Source organism: Dryas octopetala, chromosome 9 (assembly GCF_963921425.1).
Source record: "Dryas octopetala chromosome 9, drDryOcto1.1, whole genome shotgun sequence".
Classification (NCBI taxonomy): domain Eukaryota; kingdom Viridiplantae; phylum Streptophyta; class Magnoliopsida; order Rosales; family Rosaceae; genus Dryas; species Dryas octopetala.
In genome coordinates this window covers 1,910,348-1,928,062 of record NC_141374.1, presented here as the reverse complement: position 1 = coordinate 1,928,062, position 17,715 = coordinate 1,910,348, and the positions used below count along the sequence as shown (strand labels likewise).

Genomic DNA, 17,715 nt, shown 5'->3' with positions numbered 1-17,715 from the left:
ATTGAGTAATTATGTATATTATTGTGGATTAATATTGAGTATGGAAATTGAAGAATTATTGAGGTTAGTTGTTTAAGTCATTTCACTCATACGAGCTTTCGAGCGTACCGAGTTTGTTATATAACCCGGTACACCATGAATGTGGTGTAGGGTTTGTGTTTTGTAGGTTAAGCAGGCTGAGGAGGGAGTGAACAGAAGACGAGGCAGTGGGACCCACTTTGATTTGTTTAAACGTTTTTATGCAGAGGTTTTACATTAATGTTTTATTTGAAAGAAATGTATTTATTTATGTTATGTGCATAGCTCATTGAAAGAGAAAGGGGTTTAAACATTTGATGTTCATGGTTTTTATGGGTCCGAGGTTCGGGGCATTACACTTTGTGGTATTTAACTAACCCCATACGAATCTCCGATTGAGATATATCTCATTTCCTGTCTCATATTGATTTAGGTAATTTTATGGGACGTGTTGGTGGAGTTGGAGAAAAACAAATGGATTTATTTATGATTATCAATGGAAATTATGGAATTTATATAATTAAATCCTGATTATTAAAGTGAGCAGTATTTTTGTATTAGGGCGACGGAGCCTCGTCTCTCAGCGATTCTAGTGGTGAACAAGTGAGGAATTGTGAGATGGGGACAAATCCCGGAAATGATTGGGCATAGCTTGGTGTAATTGTGATTGGACCTTTGTTTTATATATGATTTATGAATTTTATGATTTAACTCATATTGGTTGTTTGGGTTTTGATTGAGGAATAATAAATGTGAGTTAGACTTTGTTTTCAAAATGATTATGTGACTTTAAAGATTTATTTCATATTTTATGATTAGAAGCTTCTTGAGATTTAATGGTTTATATAAAGGTTGGGCTTTTGATGCATAAATAGATTTTAATAAATATATAACTTCTTATTTTAGAATAAGGTTTAACTATTTATATGATTGGTTTAGCATTATTATCAAATATTGGGCCTCATGGGAAATTTCATGATTTTCGAGCTTGAGAATGTTTAATGGGAAATGATTATGGAAAAAAAAAAAAATTATAAACTTGGGAACATGACTTTGGCCTTAAAGTTTTGAGAAGAAATCATGGATGAGCATTTCATTCTCTTATTTCGATTTTAAAAGTATATGCATTTAAAGTGTTATAAATCCTTTTATGGTTTTATTTTGATTTTGGTATTATGCTTTAAAACATTTTAATCCAAGTGTTTTACCATATATTTTAACTACGCAACATTTACATCATATTTATAAGTTGACATGGCACGAAAGTTTTGAAGTATGATTATTGAAAATGATTTATTGAAAGAATTTATAAAGAGTTATATATTCAGTTTTTATACGCATGAGTATTTTGGAGCTATGTTTTACTTAGAATGAAAAGTGGTTTCAAACCGCCATATTAGTACCCTCACCCACAGGTACAAATACAGATAGGTCTTTGGGTTCTATCTGGGCACACATATAGGTTTTGGGCCATGTGTCAAGATGCCTCGCCCTTTGGGAGCTGCTTTACGTGCACGTATGAGCAGATTTGCCTGCACGTGTATGAAGATTTCTCCGCACGTGTATGAAGATTTCTCTGCACGTGTGTATGGCCAAGATATTTGCCTGCTTGTACAATGTAGGATTCTGCACAAGTGTATGGCCAGGTTCCTTGGTTACAAGTATGTTGTGAGTTTTCAATATAAGTTTTTAAAGATATCAATTTATAAAGATGATTTCAATTCAGATTTGATATTTCTCAGCTTGAACAGTTTTATTGCTTTTTCAATATATCGAGGTTTATTTGAGATGAAAGTTTTAGCCTAAATTATTTATATATAGTTGACAATATTGATTCCATCTTGAGAACCTTGTTATTTTCAGAGATTGATTTTCATGTTTCAGATTTTAATTGTTTTATTAAAGAATGATTAACAGTTTCTGGTTTATGTTTGAGTATGATATCTTTCCGAGTTTGGATTTCCAATTGAATGCTTTTTACAAAATGCATATGGGGATTTATTTATTTCTAATGCCTTGCATCATTTCGAGACTTCTACATATTTTATATTTATGAGATTTATTATATCTTACGAAGACTCACAGATTTGAGATGATTTTCAAAAATGGATTGCGAAATGGTTTTAAAACTGGGTGCTTTCAAAGAGAACGAGCTCAAAGAGAATGAGCAGTTTTTATAAAATGATTTTCAAAGGAAATATTTTAAAGTTTATTTTTGTTCATTCACTGAAATTATTCTCACATTTTTGTTTTAACGTTTCCACTCAGATAATAGAGATCGCTGAGGTCGGACTGCACCACGTCGAGGTATTCGAGTTTCCTCATCCCCAGTTTATTGGTATTTTGGGATCAAGGTTTCTCTTATAATTGTTATAAGATATGAGTGTAAACCTTATTTAGTTGTGCTTTGACTAGATTAGATATTACTTAGTGTGGGTCTAAGGCCCTTATTTGGATTGCGGTTGAGGTTGGCTGTTAAAATTAAAAGTGTTATTTGACTTTTGAACAGGGTGGGATTGTTCAATTTAGCGGGGAGGTGTTGTCAAATTTTCGGTAGGATTTCCCATTTAGATTGACATCCCTAGAAAGATCATGAGGATGTTTATTTAGTTGATCATTTAGTTGTGCTCCTTGCAAAGCCCTGCTGACAAAGTGTATATATTGGCTGTTAGGACTTCTCACCTTGCCTAAAAAACATCGAACTCACTGCCGAGCTTGAAGTACAGGTATAAGGTCTTGTGTGGCTTTGGTTTCGTCAGAATTGGTAGGCCATGGAAATAATTCTTCAACTTCTAAAAGGCTTCCTCGCACTTTTAAGTCCATTTGAATTGTATAGATTTTTTGATAGCTTTAAAGAATGAGAGACATTTGTTTGTTGCCTTCGAAACAAAAAGATTCAAAGTAGCCACTTTCCCGATCAAAACTTGCACCTCTCGAACAATGAAGATCTAAGATAGCCTTGGTCTTATCCAGGTTTGCCTCTATTCATCTCTTCATTACCATATACCCCAAAAACTTTCTAGAAGTCACCTCGAAAGTGCACTTGTCCGGATTCAACTTCATCTGGTATTTCCGCAGTACCTCGAACGTCTTTGACAAATTCTTTGTATAATTCGAAGCTCTAAGCGACTTGGTTAACATATCATCCACATAAACTTCCATTGTATCCGCAATTTGATCCTTAAAATTTCATTGACCAGTCGTTGATATGCTGTTCTTGCATTTTATAAGCCAAAGGGCATTGCTGTGTAACAATATAGCCTATCATCAATAAAGAATGTTGTCTTTTCTTTATCTGGTGGGTACATTTTTATCTAATTGTATCTTGAGAAAGCATCCATAAAGCTCATTGCTTCATGCCCCGCAATTGCGTCTACCAACTGATTAATGCGAGGTAAAGGAAAGCTATCATTTGGGCAAGCTTGGTTCAGGTCTATAAAATCTACACACATTCTCCATTTTCCATTTGATTTTTTGACCATTACCACATTTGCTATCCACTTTGGATATTTTTCTTCTCGAAGAAAACGTGCCTTCTTTAACTTCTCTACTTCTTCCTTTATCGCTACTTTGCGATCAAATCAACATCAAATGATGTTAGATAACTTTTGGATCGATTTTCGATCGGCATATCATCATGTTTCCAAGTGAACACATCTTTGTTTTCTTTTAGGAAAACCTATAATTCCTTATGTAGTTCGAGTGGGATTTCTCTTCCGATTTTTACAGTCTGTGTTGGTCACTTGGGTAGACACTTATCGAATAAGTTTGATCTATTATTTTGCCCCCACTCTCTTGTCTCCCGACAATGTGCCTAACTTCTCCTCTTTGACCTTCATAGTTTGTTCCTGAGCTTTCTCCCCGGCCCTTCTTCTGGACCCTCAACACTTTACATGTAACGCCCCGAACCTCGGGCCCATGAAACACTAAAACATCAATCTTTTAAATCTGTTTTCTCTTTTTTTTTTTTGAGCCATGCACATAAATATAACTAAAAACAATTTTACCAAAAACATTCAAACAAAAACATTGTGTAAAAACAATTAAATAAATCTCGCTGAGTCCCACTGCCTCGACTTCTCCTCACTGCCTCCTCAACCTGCTTAACCTGCAAAACACCAACAACCACACTGCACCATATCCATGGTGCACCGGGTCATTCAAACAAACAACCTGGTAAGCTCACTAGAGCTCGTATGAGTGAAACGACTTAAATTAACTAACCTCAATAATTTTCTCAATTTCCATAGTAAATAATCCACCATTAAATAACCAATATTCCAAGTATCAAGAAAATCATAATTCCTCGTAACCAAATCAAAATCTCATCAATAATAATAATAATCAATCTACAATTCAAATGCCTAAACGTCAACTAATAATCTCAACATCAACCATTCACATCCTCAAAATTTAAGCCTACTTAACTAAATCCTAGCATACAATGCAAAAAAAATCATCTATCTAATTTCATTCACGTCGTTCTTTGAAATCCCCCTAATTTCACTCACATCGCTCTTTGAAATCCCACTAATTTCACTCACATCGCTCCTTGAAATCCCCCAGCCTTAAAACTATTTTCAAAATCTCTTCTTTCAAATCCATTTTTAAATCATCTCAAAACTGTAAATCAAACTCTAAAAAAACAATTTATACTCTCAAGCCGTAAAACCGTTAAAATATCTGAAACAATACGCAATGCCTTACTGAAACTGTCATTTAAAACATTTATTGGTGTAATAAAATTTCTCAAAATACTCCACAACTGAAAACTCACGCCACACTAGTACCCGGGGAACTGCTGGTCATACACTGCCGAGTCATCTTTAGGCAAGTGCAGAGCAAATTTATACCTGCTGTGATGCTGGTCATACACCGCCGACTAGGCAAGTGCAGAGCAAATGTTGGTCGTACACCGCCAACTAGGCAAGTGCAGAGCGAGTGCTGGTCATACACCGTCGAGTCATTTCTAGGCGAGTGCAGAGCAATTATATACCTGTGCTGGTCATACATCGCTGAGTCGTCTCTAGGCGAGTGCAGAGCAATTTTATACCTGCTGAAGGGGGTACTAATATGGCGGTTTGAAACCACTTCTGTATACCTCAACCAACCACATCTCAAAAATATTCTTTCAGATAAAAACTGAAATTTAATTTTTCCAATAAATTCGCTTAAATAAAACCATTCTCAAATCATGAAAGCTACTCAATCAAAAATCATTTTCTAAAGGACAGAAATTCATTGATAAAACTTCCCCAAAATAATACCAAAACCTTTTCCAGAAACTGTCCATACTCAAAGAAATCAAGAAAAGAGTTGAATTATAAAATGTGCAAAACATTTCGAAAACCAAAGATCCACTCACAGTCTACCCCGAGCTACACCGAATCCCTTCCGAAACTTCCGAAACCAATTTCTACTCACGCCCCCTCACTTGTTTGCCATTCCTACTCACAGTCTACTGTATAATAATCGCTTAATCCTCACTCATATACCTCGACAATAAACATTTCTTCTCTAATTCAGCAATTATCATCATTCCTTGATCCTTGAAAATAGGCATTTCTCATCAAATCAGTAATTAATCCCAGGGCAACTCCATAATTCCCAACTAATTTTTTAGCCTCAAATCCTCATCAATTCATTCTCATGATCTAAATCCTATACTTAACATTCTCTAACATAAAGCAACAAACACACAAAACAGACAATTCATTTATGGTACTCAACAATAAAAAAAAAAAACCGATAAGTTTCACTCACAGTTTAACCGTGTGAGAAGACTGAAATGCCCTTTTACGGCGCCAAAGCTTGGATATCAAATCCGGCAGCATAATGACATTGGGGATAAGATTTCCCGAGCCCGTGTACCTGTTAAGACCAGACAACCAACTTAAAACACAATTCGAAAACACAAAGGCCGCTAAGCGACTTAAACGGGCGGTCGCCACCACACACGGCGGCTGCCCGACTTAGACAGCATACAAATCACACAGAAACTCACCCACAGGCTTCGGGTGGCTGGCCAGAGGCCAAACCAACAATTCAAGTCATCGGCACGGCCAAACGCGGCGGGACCCCCGGTGGTCCGTGGTGGTCCAGATGGTGGCAGCGGCGGCACGAACCTGGAATTACTCAAAATCAACTCTAATTAATCTTAATTGCACAATGGAACCTTTAATTGCACAAAAATAACTCGAATTCGAATCCAATTTCAAGAAATTCGAAATAGGCATAAACCCTAAAATCGAATTTCCAATTTCTCAAAATTGAACATGCCCACCTTAGGAGAAAGGTTACCTATATCTCGAGGATCATTTTTGACAACTGGACCGACGGCCAAATCTCGCCGAAAACGTCGGAATCGGCGGCGGAAGCCGCCGGCATTTGTGTCGTCGATTCGTCGCTGTGAGCAGTCACCAAAGCAAAAGGGTGGCACAGCTGAACTCGCCGGAGCCTGGGGAAAGAAACCCAAGTGATCGCCGGTCCCGAATCCGCCAGAATAGTCGAGTCGTCGCCTGTGGCAGTTGCGTCTGCTCGAGTTCGCACGCCGTCGTTGCTGAGTTTCTGTGCTGGATGCTGCCACCGGGATGAAGATGAGAGAGACGAAGCTAGCCAACGCCACTGGTCTTGCCGCCATCTGTCGTCAGACGGCCGAGAAATCGAGGAGAGAGAGAGAGAGAGAGAGCGATCGGAGAGAGAGAGATGAGAGAGAAACAGAGACAGAGAGATCGAGGGAGGAGAGAGAGAGAAGAGGAGGCTAAGGGGGTGGCGTCGCCGAAGGTCGAGGTCGCCGGGGTGGGGGGTGGCTGGTGATGGCTGGGAAGAAGGGTGTGTGCGCGAGGAGAAGCTTCGAGAGAGAGAGAGAGATAGTGTAGTCGGGGAGAGAGAAATCAGATGAGATGGAGATGTGATTTGGGTTTTAAAAACCATTTATGTAAAAATTACAAATATGCCCCTCTCTTTACACGCCCATATTTCTCAAACCGTAACTCAGATTAACGCGTACTACGTGTCTACGAAATCGTGGGCTCGAAACCTATCCAACGGAACCAAGGTCAAAATCAAAAACCCATTTATTTTAAAAGTCAACTTTGGGTCAAGCTCAATTTAAAACAAAAATTAAAAATTTAAATCAAAACACTTTTTATTTTTCCAACTAAATCTCAAAATCTTTAAAATAATTTCATAAACTATTTAAAATAAATTTTTGAAAAATACGGGGTCTCACATTACATAACACTCCTGAGCCTGTAATTGATTCCCTCGAACCATTCCCACTCCTGCTGGGGTCAGAAAGTTTACAGTCAAGCAATAGGTCGAGGTGCTTGCCCATAATGCATTCAAGCTTGGTCGTCCCAATATTACGTTGTACGCCGTTGGTATGCCTACTACCATGAAATCCACCCTTACTGTGCTAGTTTGAGGTTCTTCTCCCAAAGTCATCGGGAGAGTAATGGTTTCCAAAGATTCGGCTTTATCCTTTACCAAACCCCTCAAAGTTGTTGTTGATGGTCTCATCCTTTTCATTAGAATCCTCATCTTTTCCAGGGTTTTCCAATAAATAAAATTAGCTGAACTTCTAGGGTCGATAAAGACTCTTTTAACAGTCTTGTTTACAATCAGGGTTGTGACCACAAGGTTTCAATATTTTTTATCAATTTAGTAGATAATATGTTAAATAAATATATAATAAATTTTCGTATTTTAATAGCAATTTTCGTCGTTTCTGTCTAATTTTTGTCGAAATTTAAAAATCTTCAAAATTTTTCGTCGAAATTTCTTTCGAGATTTTTTTGAAACCTAAAATTTTATACCTTGGCTATAGCTTGTGAGTTTTAGCTAATTATGGTGAGTTATATAATTAATTATAGTGTGTCACTGCTGAAAATTGTATACTACCAAAGGTCAACTCGGTAAGCCGAGTAGATATGTCATTTCAAAAACTCTAAAATAATAAAAATGATTATATGAGTAACTCATTAATTGTATGATGTCGATGCTTAAGTCATTTGACTCATTCTTAATTTCTTGATGAAATAGCTCATTAATATTCTGATATTCTTCTTGACTTCATCATTAATTTGTCCAATTGTATAGGTTTTAATAATCATTCACAATGATAAATTTATCATGAACACAACAATGGAGGTGACTGACCACTGCCTAGTAGCTTCTTACCACATTTGATATTAGCCAAGTAGTGAGAAAGGTTGAAAAAATGAGTTAGGATTATAATAAATTAATTATTAGAATTGTTCTAATATAATAAAAAATAAAAAATGAGTTCTTCTTTATTATTGTGTTTATATGACATAAAACGTATCTAATAGTGAAAAATTTATATCCTATTAGTAAAAAATTGAATCTATCCTCTTTTTCTTTTTTATTATAAATTTATCATCATCTAGGAGTTAAAAAATGTCCATGCAATGCCGTGGCTGAATCGTAGAATTTTTACAAACCAACAAGCCATTGACCAAGTTATAATAGGAGAATTACATTGACCACAATGTCTAGGCTGAATTTGAGATGTGACTTGCCCAATTTTGATCGACTCCTAACTCCATGGGGCATGGGCCAAGTCCAACCATCCAACTTAGCACACTGCCTCAAAAGTCAAAATTTCCAGTTTAATGTCAGCCATCCAATCCAGACCATAATCTTGTACCCTATGATAATTAACTATTCAAATATGCCATAAACAACCTTATTTTTGTACATATACTAATTCAAAACTCCCTCCTCTCTCAATTAGGACATAAACTTATATCTAAAAAGTCAATAACTTAAATTAGACACATATCCCACTTGTTACTTGCTGTTGAGATGGCTTAATAATTGAAATTAGTAAAAAATAAAAATAAATAACTATTACATTTGCTGTCACGCATGACAGCAAATGATGGAGAAACTAGAAAATTAAACACATTTGTCTTTTGCACAGATTGGAGTGAAAAAAAGTGAGGATGTTAACATTAATTCTTCTATGTTACATGATTGTACAAAGAACTGATCAATAAATCTAAAAAGAACTAAAAACTCAAAGGACTTTTCCTCAGTTTTTTGTACCCAAAAAACAAAATTGAACTAATCAGAAAAGCTTGCAAGCAAATTCATCTATGGCTGTTCCATTTAAACGAGAAGAAGCTGATTTTGATGCAATCTCTCTAAGCTGAGGCAAGCTTCTTCCCAATTGCAAAGCCACCTTCATCTCAAACAAGTCCCCATTTTCTCTTTTCTCCAAGTCTTTCTCTTCAAGAGTGGCTTCAATGAAATCCTCCATTTTGTTGAAGAAGCCAGCGCAGTTCCTGTACATCTCAAACACCATCCCAACCTGCCCACCATGCTGAAATGCATTGACTGCTCCACCCAATGACCCTGCAGCCACTGCAACAATGGCGGTCCATGACCCATGTCCCACAAAAGCAGAGCCAATGGCTGCAACCCCAGTAAGCAAAGGGCCTGAGATGGCCAAAACCTTGTTAATCTTCAACACCAAGCTACCAAGTCTCTCATAGTCCTCTAAGTCCTTCATCTTCACCACTTCTATAATTTCCCTCATTTCCTCTTCAAGTTCCTCACTCCACCCATTAATCTTTGTTCCCATCTTGGATTTGGGTTTGCTTGGAGTTTGAGTTTGAGTTTGAGTTTGATTTGAAGGCCACCAAACTGCTGGCTCGAATTTTTCGGGGAATTTTTCGAGCATAGCACCCAAAAGGGGAAGTGGGTAAGCTTTGTCGAGTGCCAAGACCTTGTCCATAGTTTCATTCACATCTTTTTGGGTTGGATCTCGGAGAGCAAGCAGGGTCTGGATTTGGGTCTGGTGCTGCTTGAACAATCTTGTGGCATTGCGTTGCTCCTCAGCTAGTTGTGAAGGCTGGATCTTGTTCATCACAAGTAGCATTCCGGAGGCTGCAGTGAATAAGAGAGTGGAGGAAAGTTTCAAGGCCAAAATGGGGGTTCCAGCACCGGCTGCTAAAGAGCCTGCAACTCCAGCCATGACTGAAGCCGTGAGAGTGATCATGTTGATGGAGTTGAGTAGAAGGGCGTTCCAGTTGTCACGCTGCTCGCTGATGTTCTTATGCATCTCAACTCTGTCTGCTACTGCCTCTAAGATTGCATACAGCTCAGTAGTAGCTGTAGAAGTAGTACTAGTTGTAGTAGTAGACTGATGCTTATATGAAGCATCATCATGTTGTTTTGGTGGTGCTATTGGGATTGTGTTTGTGATTCCATCCCTCAATGGCAGTCCCTCAAGCACTACCTTTGTTGCTGTTTTGGGGACTGTGAAGCGGACTCTTGGAAGCTTGGGGACATGGATGGCAGCATTGATTCTCTTTGAAGAACAACATGATGAAGAAGAAGAAGAAGAAGAAGAAGAAGAAGAAGAAGAGAATATGAGACGTGAAGTTTGCAAGGAAGCCATTTGGTTGTGTTCTTAGATGAAAGCAGAGGATGTGAGTCGTTTTGGCTCTTTTGGGTGTGTAGATGCTGTTGTTGTTGTTGTGCTTTGTATTGTTGTAGGAGGAGGAGAGTTTGGAATGATAGTAGAGGGTCCAAATTGGTGTTATTTATTGTGAGGAATTGAAGGCACAACTGAAAATTGAAGGGGTCAGATTTAGAAAACATTGACTGGCTGAAATGCTGAACGGGCAAGACTTAGCCCATTTACTGACCAACCTGACCCATTCACCCCATTTTTAATTTTCCTGTTTAAAATTTTTCGTCCACTATGCATCAATGCAAGATGTATAGTGATATCTACGTATGCTTGCATACAATTGTAATAATTTATTACTTGCAACTTGCAATATTGAAGAGGTCGCATCTTCAGTCTTCACTTGGTTGTTTGGTAGACCGAGTGCTCCAACTGCCTATTTTTCAAACATTAATTAGCATTACATTCTAATTTTCTAAATGCGTAGTCTTTCTTATTCTGTTTTTTTTTTTTTTTTTTGGTACAACTCAAACCACTAACATACACCACTCCCATTCCTCATCACTTGTGAATCCAATAGTGAAGTGGCTTCTAATATTATAGTTTAGTGCTTCATGCTTTGAATGCATTATTAAGATTTCTCTTTTTTGTTGTGGGTGCATTATTACAATTAATTCTGACAATAGTTGTATGCATCATTGTGGAGAAAATGCAGCCTTTGAATGTCTTGTTCCCAAAAATTCAGCAGTTCGAGTTTTTATTGTTGTACAAACGACACTTTCCATTATTATGGTTCCACCTGAGCCTTCTTCATGTAGTTCTTCCTTCTATTGCCAGACTCTCCACCATTATGGATCCCTCCATGAATGAACTGGATCACTTTCCCATCTGGCCTCTATGGAGGAGGCAATAACAATGCTACATGCCTTTCATTACAATGTCCTCGAGCGCCACATAATATCTTATATGGCCCCTTTGAATGAGACCCTCAATCTGCTCCTTAAGCTCGAAACAATCTTTTGTATTGTGTCCATGATCTCTGTAAAACTTGTAGTACTTATTGCGAGGTCGCTTTGATGGATCTGTAGACATCTTTTTTGGTCTCTGGATCAATTGTGTATATGAGATCTCCATAAAGATTTGCTCCTAGCCGGGGTACTCGAAGTGGGGTGTAAGAGTCATATTGACTAACCAAGCCTCGAGGGCAGTTTCGTCCTACTGTCGATGGTCCTCTTTTCTCACTTCTTCGAACCTTCTCGTCTCTGTTCTTTCTTTTTTCTTGGCTATTCGACGCTGATCGAGGCCTTGTCATTCAAGGTCGCAACCTTTGCATTGGCTTTCAGTACTTTATGGAGATCATCAACATTCATGTATTTTTCTGCCCACTCCAAAATTTCCTTCATGCTCGAGGGTTGATCCATGCCTAGTGAATAACTAAACTGTGTGGGCTGGAGCCTATTCACTAAGGAATGGATCAAGGAGTCCTCATGTATTCCTTTGACTTCTAAGCCTTTGACATTAAAACTTTGGAGATATTTACAAAGTGGTTCGGTCTCGCCCTGTCTAACAAACAGAAGGTGGCTTGAACCGTGCTTTGTTTTCTTGTTTCCAATGAACTGTGCTTCAAAAGCTTCAGCAAGTTGGTCGAAACATGCCACACTTCCTGGAGATAATTTTCCAAACCAGACCCTCGCTCAGCCTTTCAGCGTTGTCACAAATGCCCAACATATTATGGGGTTTGGTACCAAGTAGAGCCTCATTTGTGACTGAAAGGTATCCAAGTGGTCCATTGGGTCAGAATGCCCATCATAAAGTTCGTTTGTTGGGAGTTTCAATCTGGGTGACATTGGGTATGCTTGTATTTCTCCCGCTAGCGGACTTTTCAAATCACGCTACAATGGATGAGGTACAACCCCATTAGAGTTTGCTTCAGTTTCTCCTTGTTCTTCCTCATGCTGGTTTCGTGAGGGTTCCTCCACCTCGTGGTTCATATGATCTAACATCTGAACCACATTTTGCGATCCTGCAGTTAAGGTTTTAAGTGTTTCTTGCATGGCCTCCAATTGTTGATTCGTCGGTGCATTATTTAGTTTCGGGTGTCGTGTATCATCTTGGGTTGTATTTCGAGTGTTCACCATCAGTAAAATTTATTTTCATTCCCACAGACAACGCCAACTGATGAGGCTCGAATTTCCAAAGATGCACAGGTCAACCAACTACCTCCTAACTTCCCTGCAAAAGTAACAAATGAGTCGTAACTACCCCTTAGGAAGTTACTCCTCAAAGGGCATTTGATGCTTAAGTTAGACATTATTTTTTGTTAACTTGTTAATCAGTAACTTTACTTCAAAAATGTGTTACCTAAGTCCATAGTCTCTGTCGAGCTATACACTCCTTCTTTTGAGAGTTACCTCATGAAATTAGGGATTTAACCTCTTATCTACTTAACTGCCGAAGCAGTTAAGGGGTTAAGCATTATTTGAGATTTAAATATTAATTTGATCATTTAATTACCAAATTAGTTAACATTATGGGCTCAAGGCCCCTCAATCTTGCTAACCCAAGACAAAAACCGGGTCCGGCCCAATAACTAATTTAATTTAATCACAATGACCCATCCAAGGGCGGATCCAATTCAAGACTAGGGGGCTCAAGCCCCCACTCACTTTCAATTTTTTGTTTTTGTATATATTTATTAAATGACAACAAAGCCCCCTATGATAAATATATTAATGACCAAAAGCGCCATGCATTACTGATCGTTCATTTGAAAGAACAAAGAAGAGAGAGAGAGAGAGAGAGAGAGAGAGAGAGAGAGAGAGAGAGAGAGAGTCAGAGGACTACCTTCGGTAGCAGCAACTAGTGAGGGCTTGGCCACAGAGAAGGCTTGAAGGCTTTGAAGCAACTTGAAAGGTTAGTATTTCTACTTCCAAATCTAAAAAATATTCAGAGTATACCCATTTCAGTTTGTAAGTTGATGTTCAAGTAAGTTAGAAGCATGAATTGCCAATTGGCCCAATCATAATTTGATACAAGATCCTTTATCCTTTACCTAATTAAAGTTTAGGCATGTGCACTGTTTGCACTACAATTGCATTTAGGCTTTAGCACTTTGGTTATATTTAACAATACACAATACAATTAAACAAACTAATAATTATTATTCAATTTTCCTTTGTTGTTTAAACAATCATGGATAAATTCTTCCAAAGAAAATCACCTCCTCCAAGAGAGATGATAATTCTTCTTCCTTTAAACAAAGTCGAGTAGAAATCAATTTGGCAAATCTTCTTGCAAATCCAGGGTTACGTCCTCCGATTATGGATTAACATCCTAATGACCAAGACCAAATTCATAGAGCATATCTACAAAGGGACCTTGTCAGCCTTTTGACCATCATTTTCCACTAAGAAATTTTGGACAACAACACCGACGGTTTAATCAAGCTTGGTTTAATGATTTTCCCAATTGGTTAGAGTATAATGCAGACAAAGATACTGCATATTGTCTGTGTTGCTATCTTTTCAAACCAAATATTGGAGATCAGGCAGGTGGTGATTTCTTTGTTGGTGAAGGATTCTCAAATTGGAGAAAATGTCAAACCTTGATGACCCAAAAGTAGCATATTGAGACGGTTTTGTTTAAACAATCAGATCAAGCTCGAAATGAATACCGAACCTGCTTAAATGCAAAAATTGAGTGTGTTCAATTTCTTTTGGAGGCAAGACTAGCATTTTTTGGTCATGATGAATCTGAAGATTCAAAGAACCCAGTAAATTTTCTTAAACTTCTCAGGTTTCTTACTACAAATAATCCAGATGTCGGAGCAGTTGCATTAAAGAATGCCCCTCAAAACCTAAAGTTAATAGCTCCTGATATTCAGAAGGATATTGTAAGTGTAGCTGCATTTGAAATTATCAAGGTGATTATTGGTGATATTGGTGATGCACTTTTTTCTGTTTTGATTGATGAAGCACATGACATATCAATCAAGGAACAAATGGCTATTGTAATACTATATGTGAACATAAAAGGGCAGGTAATTAAGCAGTTTTTGGGTGTTGAGCATGTCACTAATACTAGTGCTCTCACTCTTAAGACAACAGTGGATGATTTATTTTGTAGATATGGGTTAAGTCTTTCTAGATTGTATGGGCAAGGTTATGATGGAACTAGTAATATGGAAAGTGAGTATAATGGTCTTAAAACACTTCTACTTAAGGAGAATCCATGTCCATATTATGTTCATTGTTTTGCTCATCAGTTGCAATTAGCTCTAGTATATGTGGCAATGAATCATGATCAGATTGCCTCACTTTTCAGTTTAAATATTGCTAAAATTTTGAATGTTGTTGGAGGATCATGTAAACGTCGAGATATGCTTAGGGAGAAACAAGCTGCAAAAATTTTGGAGGCATTTGATATTGGAGAGTTTTCAAGTGGATAAGGCTTAAATCAAGAAACTAATCTCAAACGTCCTGATGATACTCGTTGGGGCTCACATTATAATACTTTGGTGAGTTTGACTTGTATGTTTAAAGCAATACGTGATTGATGTGCTTGAAATTATTGGAATGGATTCTTCAAATTCAAATCAACGAATTGAAGCACAAAGCTTATTAGACTCAATACAATCTTTTGAATTTGTATTTAGTCTTCATTTGATGAGAGTGTTATTGGCAATCACAAATGAGTTGTCACAAGCACTACAAAGGAAAGATCAAGATATTGTGAATGCCTTGAATTTAGTTCAACTGTCCAAAGTACGGCTCCAGGAAATGAGGGAGAGTGGATGGACCTCTTTACTTGATGAAGTTTCTCTTTTTTGTGAAAAACATAGAATTGATGTTCCCATGCCAATATGGATGATAACTTTGTAGTTCGAGGGAGAAAAAAACGTAACTCACAGAAAACAACAAACTTGCATCATTATTGAGTTGAGATATTTTGTTCTATTATAGATATGCAACTTCAAGAATTGAATGCTCGTTTCATTGAGTCGAACACTGAGTTGCTTCTTTGTGTGGCATGTTTGGGTCTATTTAACTCATTCTTTCATTTTGACAAGAAGAAATTGATTCACCTTGTTGAATTTTATCTGAATGAATTCTCTACATTAATTTCAGCTCATGTTGCTTAGTGATCAACTTGATACGTATATTGCTGACATGTGCTTTAATAGTGAATTCTCAAAGTTGGATGAAATTGGTGACCTTGCTAAAAAAATGGTGGAGACTATAAGAGACAAAATATATCCATTAGTTTATTTGCTTCTAACTTTGGCATACTAGTTGCAACTGCTACAGTTGAGAGAGCATTTTCAGTTATGAATATTATTAAGAATCGATTGCTCAATCGGATGGGTGATGAGTGGTTGAGCAATAGCATGGTTGTATACATAGAGAACGATATCTTGGAGGAGATTGATAATGATACAATCATGAAAACATTTCAAAAGATGAAAATTCGTAGAGGCCAATTATAAATGTACGTATGAAGTATGAACTTTATTTATGAGAAATATGTTGGAATGAATTTATATGTGTATTCTTTCACTATGATTTACAGAGCTATATAACAAACAGGGAAGGCCTAGCTAATTACAATAAGGAAAGAAAAATCAAATCATATGTCTAAGGTAATTACATAAAGAAGGAAAGTTACACTTGCCCAAGTAATCAGCTAAATAAGGCAATAGCAAATTGTAAGCTTCAATCTAAAGTCTTCCCAGAGTTAAGGCTTGAATGAAGGTTTGATTTCTAACACTCCCCCTCAAGTTGGAGCGTGTATATCGAGTAGATTCAACTTGCCTTCTAATCGTAGGAAAGCGTCTTTGCCCAAAGCTTTTGTAAAAATGTCTTCTGTCTGTTCTTTGGAAGGAACAAACACTGTTTGTAATGATCCATCTCGAATTTTTTCACTAACAACATGACAATCAATCTCAATGTGTTTTGTACGTTCGTGATAAACTGGATTGGCTGCAATGTATAAGGCAGCTTTGTTGTCACAATAGAGTAAACTGGGAAATGAATGTGATATTCGAAAATCATGTAAAAGATATCGTAACCACTGGAGCTCGCAAGTGGCGACAGCCATAGCCCTATACTCGGCTTCTGATGAGGATCAAGAAACAATAGGCTGTTTTTTTTTTCTTCCATGATGTAGGACTTGCTCCGAGGAAAACACAAGAACCTGTCATTGACCTTCTAGTCATAGGACAACTTGCCAAATCTGAATCGCAATAAGTCTTTAATTTCAATTCATTGTGAGATGGCAACAAAATACCTTGACTGGGAGATCCCTTTAAGTAATGGACCAACCGTGTAGCAGCCTTCATATGTGGTTGGCGTGGCTGGTACATGAATTGGCTGAGTATATAAATAGAAAAAGGAATATTTGGCCTTGTAACTGTTAGATAGATTAATCTGCCAATCAAACGGCGATATGAGGCCGGGTTATTGAGTAAATTGTCATTATTGTTGTTGAGTTTCATATTCTTTTCCATGGGAACAGATTCCAGTTTAGCTCCCATTAAACCAGTATATTTTATAATATCCAACGCATACTTTCGTTGATTCAAACAAATACCCTTGCGAGATCTTGGTACCTCAATCCCAAGAAAATATTTAAGAGAGCCTAAGTCTTTTTAGCTTGAAATTTTGATGCAAGAAGTCCTTAAGCTTGGTGATCTCGTGTGGGTTGGAACCTGTAATAATAACGTCATCAACATACACTAATATAAACACATAAGAGATACATTTGTGTTTATAAAAAAGAGAATAGTCGACTTTAGATTGTGTGTAACTAGCTGTAAGAATGGCTTGTGAAAATTTGGCAAACCATTGTCGAGAAGCCTACTTGAGTCCGGAGAGTGATTTGTGTAATTTGCAAACCAGATTCTTCCCCTTATGGACATAACCAGGTGGAGGTTGCATATAGACCTCTTCATGTAAGTCACCATGTAAAATGCATTGTTGACGTCTAATTGATGGAGAGGCCAAGCTTTAGAAGATGCAATGGTGAGAAGAACACGAACTGTGACTAATTTGGCAATGGGAGAAAAGGTTTCTTTGTAATCAATTCCTTTAAGTTGGGTGTAACCTTTAGCAACTAGACGCGCTTTGAAGCGCTCAATAGTACCATCGGAATGTCTCTTCACTTCGTACACCTATTTACGACCAATGGGATGCTTGTGAGCAGGAAAAGGAACTAGGGACCATGTGGAATTAGATTCGAGGGCATGAAGTTCTTCGCGC

At 37.5% G+C, this 17,715-nt stretch overlaps 1 protein-coding gene and 1 pseudogene across 1 annotated transcript; one reads left to right on the top strand and one right to left on the bottom strand.

Annotated features, from left to right (window-relative positions):
* Window positions 1-8,996: 8,996 nt before the first annotated feature.
* Window positions 8,997-10,447, bottom strand: LOC147273129 (putative F-box protein At4g22030). Its single transcript, XM_086227824.1, has 2 exons — window positions 9,526-10,447; window positions 8,997-9,459 (listed from the first exon to the last, which is right to left on the bottom strand). Exons 1-2 carry the CDS (start codon window positions 10,445-10,447, stop codon window positions 9,113-9,115), a joined length of 1,269 nt encoding a protein of 422 aa, XP_086083950.1. The 3' UTR covers window positions 8,997-9,112.
* Window positions 10,448-14,459: 4,012 nt separating this feature from the next.
* LOC147273128 (uncharacterized) lies at window positions 14,460-15,944 on the top strand (annotated as a pseudogene).
* The last annotated feature ends 1,771 nt before the right edge of the window (window positions 15,945-17,715 follow it).

Excerpts from the sequence above, each read along its gene's own strand:
- LOC147273129 (XM_086227824.1), bottom strand. The coding sequence starts at position 10,447 with ATGGCTTCCTTGCAAACTTCACGTCTCATATTCTCTTCTTCTTCTTCT. Across the intron at positions 9,460-9,525 it reads AGAGGACTATGAGAGACTTG|CCATTGGCTCTGCTTTTGTG; the intron begins GTAGCTTGGTGT and ends CTGGGGTTGCAG.